General features: G+C 51.3%; 1 protein-coding gene across 1 annotated transcript in view; it reads left to right on the top strand.

Annotated features, from left to right (window-relative positions):
* The first annotated feature begins 1,700 nt into the window (after positions 1–1,700).
* MUC4 (mucin 4, cell surface associated) overlaps positions 1,701–10,006 on the top strand; it is a 30,398-nt gene continuing 22,092 nt past the window's right edge. The window contains exons 1-4 of the mRNA XM_049105488.1: positions 1,701–2,414; positions 6,525–6,871; positions 7,790–8,198; positions 8,415–9,797. Of these exons, the coding sequence (XP_048961445.1) occupies positions 2,144–2,414; positions 6,525–6,871; positions 7,790–8,198; positions 8,415–9,797 (2,410 nt within the window). The 5' untranslated portion in view covers positions 1,701–2,143. The remainder of the gene's footprint in view (positions 2,415–6,524; positions 6,872–7,789; positions 8,199–8,414; positions 9,798–10,006) is intronic.

Genomic DNA, 10,006 nt, shown 5'->3' with positions numbered 1-10,006 from the left:
TTTTTTTTTTTAATTTTTAAAAAAATATTATTTATTTATTTATTTATGATAGTCACACACACACACACACACACACAGAGAAGCAGAGACACAGGCAGAGGGAGAAGCAGGCTCCATGCACCGGGAGCCCGACGTGGGATTCGATCCCGGGTCTCCAGGATCGCGCCCTGGGCCAAAGGCAGGCACCAAACCGCTGCGCCACCCAGGGATCCCACACAAAGATTTTCATGGGCCCTAGGCATTTGTGCCATCCTGGACCCCTCACTTTCTAAAAAATGTAAAAACTATTTTATAACCATATTGGACTAAAGACAAATGTGGCCAAGGATGGATTAATTATTACATATTCATTATAATTACATTGACTTTTTCCCTTTCAGATTCTTTAAAAAAAAAAAAAAAAAGAACATAAAAACAGTTTTGTTGATCTAAAAGTAGCTTAGGCCCCAGGTCATGGCCCAGATGGCAGTTGTGGGGTGGCGGTGCCTTTAGAAACAGCTTGCTGAGGTTTGTAGAAAGGGGGATGACCTGTGTTCAAGAACCCACATAATTTGGAAAGCAAACAGAATGAATTCACTCCTATTTAAAAAGAAAAATTAAAGTAGGAAGGGAAAGTTCTGGATTGTAGGTAGAGGGACCACTCATGAGGAAGGTCCTCAGGGAGAGTGAAATGAAATAAACGTCACTATTAAATAGGAGACAGGATACCCACCCCCATGACAGAAACCCACATTATTCCAGAGAAGGAGTCACTTCAAACTTGAGTCCTCCTAAGTTCTCTAGTATTCCTGAGTGTACTTCCAAATGCTTAATACTTAATAAACAAGACAGTTAAAGTGGTTGATACGTTTGCTGTCGACAGTATATGTATTTAGGGATGTCAGGGATTCAAACATACAAATTCAAACGTATTTACCCATCCTGGCTCTCCAGAGAAGCTTCTGATAAGTCAGTAAATATCTTGCATGTTTCAGAGGGGGGGATGGGGAGGAATGAAGGAGAAAAAGAAGATCACAAGATTATCAGTAGGGGAGAAAACTGGAAAAAGTTTTGATGAGATTAAGAGACAGATTGAGAAGGACACCAGAGGGATAAATGCTGGATTAAGAGAAAGAAAAGGAGGCTGTAAAAAGAAGAGAAGGCTTCCCGTCTCCTTCGTAGTGTTTGAGAAATATGTGTATAGGATGTGTGACAATTTGAAATTTGTTGAGTACATGAACTGTGTGTGTATTTTAAATAAAACAATGATCTGGGCAGCCCGGGTGGCTCAGCGGTTTAGCGCCACCTTCAGCCCAGGGCCTGATCCTGGAGACCCGGGATCGAGTCCCACGTCGGGCTCCCTGCATGGAGCCTGCTTCTCCCTCTGCCTGGGTCTCGGCCTCTCTCTCTCTCTCTGTCTCTCATGAATAAATAAATGAAACCTTTAAAAAAATGATCTGAATCTGAAGCACATGGGTGATGGCTTCTAAATTTGTACTGGGAAAGTAGGAGGTGAACTCCATCACTATTCATTAATATCCTTCTTAAATAATTGCTAATGGAGACAAAATTCTACCACGAACATTCACTACCGTATCATTTAAGATTCGTTGTTATCTATGTGAGTAGAAATCATAGCCGTGGTTAAATAATTAAAACTTATTGCCATTTATTCTGGAGCAACGTGATATACAGACGGACATATGCAAAAGCAGTTATACACTCTACAATTTCACGGGCATAGAATCTCATGTCCCATAAGCCCTTCTATCTTACATTTAAGGTGACAATCCACTAACCCTCATAGGTGAACAGACTCTACCAAGTATATTTTTAGGGACAATCCTATTCAAATGCCAACACACCAATCTGACAACATGAGAAAGTGGATGGCGAAGGCAAAATGACAACGCAGAAAACACAAAACACACACCACACCATGAAATGGAATATTTTACTCCAATTACATCAAAAGACTCAATGAAATGTGTGTCACTCAGATATTCGAGACTCACTCTTCATTTCTATTCCAGGGAAAGCAGGTTCTTCTACAACAATAAACACTACTAACACGGTTAGTACGAACTCTGGAAATAACAGTCACTCAGCAGCAAACACGTCCACTCCCTCATCCACCCCAAGTGACCACACGACTTCAGGTGCAATGACCGGGGACACGGCCATGTCTGGCACACCAAGCACTTCGTCCCCTTCCAGTGTCAGCCACACACCTTCCGCAGTGACAGCAACGGCCAAGCCATCAGCCTCCCCTGGGGACACCTCATCATCTTCCAGTGGAAGCAGCACATCATCAACAACATCACAGGCCCCGATGACACCGATGGCAACAGACACCCCAGCACGAACCACAGGACACACGTCACCACCTGAAATGGGAAGTGTTACTCCAGTCAGCTCAACAGGCTCAATGACAAGTGGACCAGGGGGACCGTCAACAGCACATACCACCCTGACTTCTACTCCAGAGACAACAGCGTCATCTCAGGGTCACTCGACCCAGACCATGGAGACCAGCACAGAGTCTGCAACCAGCAGTGTGTCAGCTGTGATCACATCCACTGCCTCATCCTCCCAAAGTAAACACACGCCTACAGATGGCACGACCCAGGGCATGGACACGGCCTTGTCTGGCACACCAAGCACTTCGTCCCCTTCCACCGTCAGCCACACACCTTCCGCAGTGACAGAAAGGGCCACACCATCAGCCTCCCCTGGAGACACCTCATCTTCCAGCAAAAGCAACACATCAGCAACAACATCACACGTCCCCACAGAGTCAATAGTAGGAAACAGCACTGCTGGCAACACAGGGCTCATGCCACCAGGTGTCACGGGAAGTGTTACTCCAGTCAGCTCAACAGGCTCAATGACAAGTGGACCAGAGGGACACTCAACAGCACATTCCACCCTGGCTTCTACTCCGGAGACAACAGTGTCATCTCAGGGTCACACGACCCAGACCATGGAGACCAGCACAGAGTCTGCAACCAGCAGTGTCTCAGCGATGATCACATCCTCTCCCTCATCCTCCCGAAGAGGAGACACTCCTACAGATGGCACAACCCAGGACACGACCATGTCTCACACACCAAACACTTCGTCCCCTTCCAGTGTCAGCCACACACCTTCCACAGTGTCAAAAATGGCCACGCCATCAGTCTCCCCTGGTGACACCTCTTCGTTTCCCAGTGGAAGCAACACATCACCAACGACATCACAGGTCCCCACAACATCAATTGCAACAGACACCCCAGCAGGGACCACAAGGTACACGTCACTACCGGTAATGGGAAGTGTTACCCACATCAGCTCAACAGGCCTAATGACAAGTGGACCAGGGGGACACTCAACAGCACACTCTTCCCTGACTTCTACTCTGGAGACAACATCGTCATCTCAGGGTCACATGACCCAGACCATGGAGACCAGCACAGAGTCTGCAGCCAGAAGTGTCTCCGCTGCGATCACATCCACTCCTTCATCCTCCCAAAGTCAACACACAACTACAGATGACTCGACCCAGGACACGGCTTTGTCTGACACACCAAGTACTTTGTCCCCTTCCAGTGTCAGCCACACAGTTCCCACACTATCAGAAATGGCCACACCATCAGCCTCCCCTGGTGACACTTCAAGATCTTCCAGTGGAAGCAACACATCAGCAACGACATCACAGGTCCCGACGACATCGATTGCAACAGACACCCCAGCAGGAACCACGGGACACACGTCACCACCTGAAACGGGAAGTGTTATACCAGTCAGCTCAACAGACTCAATGACAGGTGGACCAGGGGGACACTCACCAGCACACTCTTCCCTGACTTCCACTCCAGAGACAACAGAGTCATCTCAGGGTCACATGACCCAGACCATGGAGACCAGCACAGAGTCTGCAACCAGCAGTGTCTCAGCGATGATCACATCCACTCCCTCATCCTCCCGAAGTGAACACACACCTACAGATGACTCGACCCAGGACATGGCCTTGTCTGACACACCAGGTACTTCATCCCTTTCCAGTGTCAGCCACACACCTTCCGCAGTGACAGAAATACCCACACCATCAGCCTCCCCTGGGGACACTTCAAGATCTTCCAGTGGAAGCAACACATCACCAATGACATCACAGGTCCCGACGACACTGATTGCATCAGACACCCCAGCAGGAACCACGGGACACACGTCACCACCTGAAACGGGAAGTGTTACACCAGTCAGCTCAACAGACTCAATGACAAGTGGACCAGGGGGACACTCAACAGCACACTCTTCCCTGACTTCTACTCCAGAGACAACAGCATCATCTCAGGGTCACTCCACCCAGACCATGGAGACTAGCACAGAGTCTACAACCAGCAGTGTCTCAGTGATGATCACATCCTCTCCCTCATCCTCTCGAAGAGGAGACACTCCTACAGATGACTCGACCCAGGACACGGCCTTGTCTCACACACCAAGCACTTCGTCCCCTTCCAGTGTCAGCCACACACCTTCCACAGTGTCAGAAATGGCCATGCCATCAGCCTCCCCTGGTGACACCTCATTGGTTCCCAGTGTAAGCAACACATCAGCAAGGACATCAGAGGTCCCGACAACACCACCAATTGCAACAGACACCTCAGCAGGAACCACAAGGCACACGTCACTACCGGTAATGGGAAGTGTTACCCACATCAGCTCAACAGGACTAATGACAAGTGGACCAGGGGGACACTCACCAGCACACTCTTCCCTGACTTCTACTCTGGAGACAACAGAGTCATCTCAGGGTCACTCCACCCAGGCCATGGAGATCAGCACAGAGTCTGCAACCAGCAGTGTCTCAGCGATGATCACATCCTCTCCCTCATCCTCCCGAAGAGGAGACACTCCTACAGATGGTACAACCCAGGACACGGCCATGTCTGGCACACCAAGCACTTCATCGTCTTCTACTATCAGCCACACACCTTCCGCAGTGACAGAAATACCCACACCATCAGCCTCCCCTGGTGACACTTCAAGATCTTCCAGTGGAAGCAACACATCACCAATGACATCACAGGTCCCGATGACACTGATTGCATCAGACACCCCAGCAGGAACCACGGGACACACGTCACCACCTGAAACGGGAAGTGTTACACCAGTCAGCTCAACAGACTCAATGACAAGTGGACCAGGGGGACACTCAACAGCACACTCTTCCCTGACTTCTACTCCAGAGACGACAGCATCATCTCAGGGTCACATGACCCAGACCATGGAGACCAGCACACAGTCTGCAACCAGCAGTGTGTCAGCTGTGATCACATCCACTCCCTCATCCATCCCAAGTGACCACACGCCTTCAGGTGCAATGACTGGGGACACGGCCATGTCTGGCACACCAAGCACTTCGTCCCCTTCCAGTGTCAGCCACACACCTTCCGCAGTGACAGAAAGGGCCACACCATCAGCCTCCCCTGGGGACACCTCATCATCTTCCAGCAAAAGCAACACATCAGCAACAACATCACATGTCCCCACAGAGTCAATAGTAGGAAACAGCACTGCTGGCAACACAGGGCTCATGCCACCAGGTGTCACGGGAAGTGTTACTCCAGTCAGCTCAACAGGCTCAATGACAAGTGGACCAGAGGGACACTCAACAGCACATTCCACCCTGGCTTCTACTCCGGAGACAACAGTGTCATCTCAGGGTCACACGACCCAGACCATGGAGACCAGCACAGAGTCTGCAACCAGCAGTGTCTCAGCGATGATCACATCCTCTCCCTCATCCTCCCGAAGAGGAGACACTCCTATAGATGGCACAACCCAGGACACGACCATGTCTCACACACCAAACACTTTGTCCCCTTCCAGTGTCAGCCACACACCTTCCACAGTGTCAAAAATGGCCACGCCATCAGTCTCCCCTGGTGACACCTCTTCGTTTCCCAGTGGAAGCAACACATCACCAACGACATCACAGGTCCCCACAACATCAATTGCAACAGACACCCCAGCAGGGACCACAAGGTACACGTCACTACCGGTAATGGGAAGTGTTACCCACATCAGCTCAACAGGCCTAATGACAAGTGGACCAGGGGGACACTCAACAGCACACTCTTCCCTGACTTCTACTCTGGAGACAACATCGTCATCTCAGGGTCACATGACCCAGACCATGGAGACCAGCACAGAGTCTGCAGCCAGAAGTGTCTCCGCTGCGATCACATCCACTCCTTCATCCTCCCAAAGTCAACACACAACTACAGATGACTCGACCCAGGACACGGCCTTGTCTGACACACCAAGTACTTTGTCCCCTTCCAGTGTCAGCCACACAGTTCCCACACTATCAGAAATGGCCACACCATCAGCCTCCCCTGGTGACACTTCAAGATCTTCCAGTGGAAGCAACACATCAGCAACGACATCACAGGTCCCGACGACATCGATTGCAACAGACACCCCAGCAGGAACCACGGGACACACGTCACCACCTGAAACGGGAAGTGTTACACCAGTCAGCTCAACAGACTCAATGACAGGTGGACCAGGGGGACACTCACCAGCACACTCTTCCCTGACTTCTACTCCAGAGACAACAGCGTCATCTCAGGGTCACTCGACCCAGACCATGGAGACCAGCACAGAGTCTGCAACCAGCAGTGTTTCAGCGATGATCACATCTACTCCCTCATCCTCCCGAAGTGAACACACACCTACAGATGACTCAACCCAGGACATGGCCTTGTCTGACACACCAAGTACTTCATCCCTTTCCAGTGTCAGCCACACACCTTCCGCAGTGACAGAAATACCCACACCATCAGCCTCCCCTGGTGACACTTCAAGATCTTCCAGTGGAAGCAACACATCACCAATGACATCACAGGTCCCGACGACACTGATTGCATCAGACACCCCAGCAGGAACCACGGGACACACGCCACCACCTGAAACAGGAAGTGTTACACCAGTCAGCTCAACAGACTCAATGACAAGTGGACCAGGGGGACACTCACCAGCACACTCTTCACTGACTTCTACTCCAGAGACAACAGCGTCATCTCAGGGTCACTCGACCCAGACCATGGAGACCAGCACAGAGTCTGGAGCCAGCAGTGTCTCAGCTGGGATCACATCCTCTCCCTCATCCTCCCAAAGTGAAGACACACCTACAGATGGCACGACCCAGGACATGGACACAGCCTTGTCTGACACACCAAGCAGTTCGTCCCCTTCCAGTGTCAGCCACACACCTTCCGCAGTGACAGAAATACCCACACCATCAGCTTCCCCTGGGGACACCTCATCATCTTCCAGTGAAAGCAGCACATCACCAACAGTATCACAGGTCCTGACGACACTGATGGCAACAGACACCCCAGCAGGCACAACAAGGCACACGTCACCACCTGAAACGGGAAGTGTTACTCCAGTCAGCTCAACAGGCTCAATGACAGGTGGACCAGGGGGACACTCACCAGCACACTCTTCCCTGACTTCTACTCCAGAGACAACAGAGTCATCTCAGGGTTACACGACCCAGACCATGGAGACCAGCACAGAGTCTGCAACCAGCAGTGTCTCAGTGATGATCACATCCACTCCCTCATCCTCCCAAAGAGGTGACACACCTACAGATGACTCAACCCAGGACATGGCCTTGTCTGACACACCAAGTACTTCATCCCTTTCCAGTGTCAGCCACACACCTTCCGCAGTGACAGAAATACCCACACCATCAGCCTCCCCTGGGGACACTTCAAGATCTTCCAGTGGAAGCAACACATCACCAATGACATCACAGGTCCCGACGACACTGATTGCATCAGACACCCCAGCAGGAACCACGGGACACACGTCACCACCTGAAACGGGAAGTGTTACACTAGTCAGCTCAACAGACTCAATGACAAGTGGACCAGGGGGACACTCACCAGCACACTCTTCCCTGACTTCTACTCCAGAGACAACAGCGTCATCTCAGGGTCACTCCACCCAGACCATGGAGACTAGCACAGAGTCTACAACCAGCAGTGTCTCAGCGATGATCACATCCTCTCCCTCATCCTCTCGAAGAGGAGACACTCCTACAGATGACTCGACCCAGGACATGGACACGGCCTTGTCTGGCACACCAAGCACTTCGTCCCCTTCCAGTGTCAGCCACACACCTTCCACAGTGTCAGAAATGGCCATGCCATCAGCCTCCCCTGGTGACACCTCATTGGTTCCCAGTGTAAGCAATACATCAGCAATGACATCAGAGGTCCCGACAACACCACCAATTGCAACAGACACCTCAGCAGGAACCACAAGGCACATGTCACTACCGGAAATGGGAAGTGTTACCCACATCAGCTCAACAGGCCTAATGACAAGTGGACCAGGGGGACACTCACCAGCACACTCTTCCCTGACTTCTACTCCAGAGACAACAGAGTCATCTCAGGGTCACTCCACCCAGGCCATGGAGATCAGCACAGAGTCTGCAACCAGCAGTGTCTCAGCGATGATCACATCCTCTCCCTCATCCTCCCGAAGAGGAGACACTCCTACAGATGGTACAACCCAGGACACAGCCATGTCTGGCACACCAAGCACTTCATCGTCTTCTACTATCAGCCACACACCTTCCGCAGTGACAGAAATACCCACACCATCAGCCTCCCCTGGTGACACCTCATCATCTTCCAGTGGAAGCAACACATCAGCAACGACATCACAGGTCCCGACGACACCGATTACAATAGACACCCCAGCAAGCACCACAGGACACACGTCACCACCTGAAACGGGAAGTGTTATACCAGTTAGCTCAATAGGCTCAATGACAAGTGGACCAGGGGGACACTCAACAGCACACTCTTCCCTGACTTCTACTCCAGAGACAACAGCGTCATCTCAGGGTCACATGACCGAGACCATGGAGACCAGCACAGAGTCTGGAGCCAGCAGTGTCTCAGCGATGATCACATCTACTCCCTCATCCTCCCGAAGTGAACACACACCTACAGATGACTCAACCCAGGACTTGGCCTTGTCTGACACACCAAGTACTTCATCCCTTTCCAGTGTCAGCCACACACCTTCCGCAGTGACAGAAATACCCACACCATCAGCCTCCCCTGGTGACACTTCAAGATCTTCCAGTGGAAGCAACACATCACCAATGACATCACAGGTCCCGACGACACTGATTGCATCAGACACCCCAGCAGGAACCACGGGACACACGTCACCACCTGAAACGGGAAGTGTTACACCAGTCAGCTCAACAGACTCAATGACAAGTGGACCAGGGGGACACTCAACAGCACACTCTTCCCTGACTTCTACTCCAGAGACGACAGCATCATCTCAGGGTCACTCGACCCAGACCATGGAGACCAGCACAGAGTCTGCAACCAGCAGTGTCTCAGCTGGGATCACATCCACTCTCTCATCCTCCCAAAGTGAAGACACACCTACAGATGGCACGACCCAGGACATGGACACGGCCTTGTCTGGCACACCAAGCACTTTGTCCCCTTCCAGTGTCAGCCACACACCTTCCGCAGTGGCAGAAATACCCACACCATCAGCCTTCCCTGGGGACACCTCATCATCTTCCAGCAAAAGCAACACATCAGCAACAACATCACACGTCCCCACAGAGTCAATAGTAGGAAACAGCACTGCTGGCAACACAGGGCTCATGCCACCAGGTGTCACGGGAAGTGTTACCCCAGTCAGCTCAACAGGCTCAATGACAACTGTAGTAGAGCGACACTCAACAGCATTCTCCAGCCGCACTCTGAGCACTCAGACGTCAGGTAGGCCGGGAGTCCGGGATATTTGTCTCTCACTGTGGCCTCATTCGTTCAGTTCGACCTAGAGGAGGGCTTGAGCGATGATGGTGCGTTCGCCTAGTTTGAGGGCAGTTCCACTAGAAGACGAATTGAGTGCGAGTGTGGAGAGTGACAGGCGGACCATCCACTCTACCCCAGAGGACTGTTTCTTATTGTCGGGAGCAGTTTGGGTT

The sequence above is a fragment of the Canis lupus genome, chromosome 33, assembly GCF_003254725.2.
Source record: "Canis lupus dingo isolate Sandy chromosome 33, ASM325472v2, whole genome shotgun sequence".
NCBI lineage: Eukaryota > Metazoa > Chordata > Mammalia > Carnivora > Canidae > Canis > Canis lupus.
This window is presented reverse-complemented; position numbering and strand designations above follow the sequence as displayed.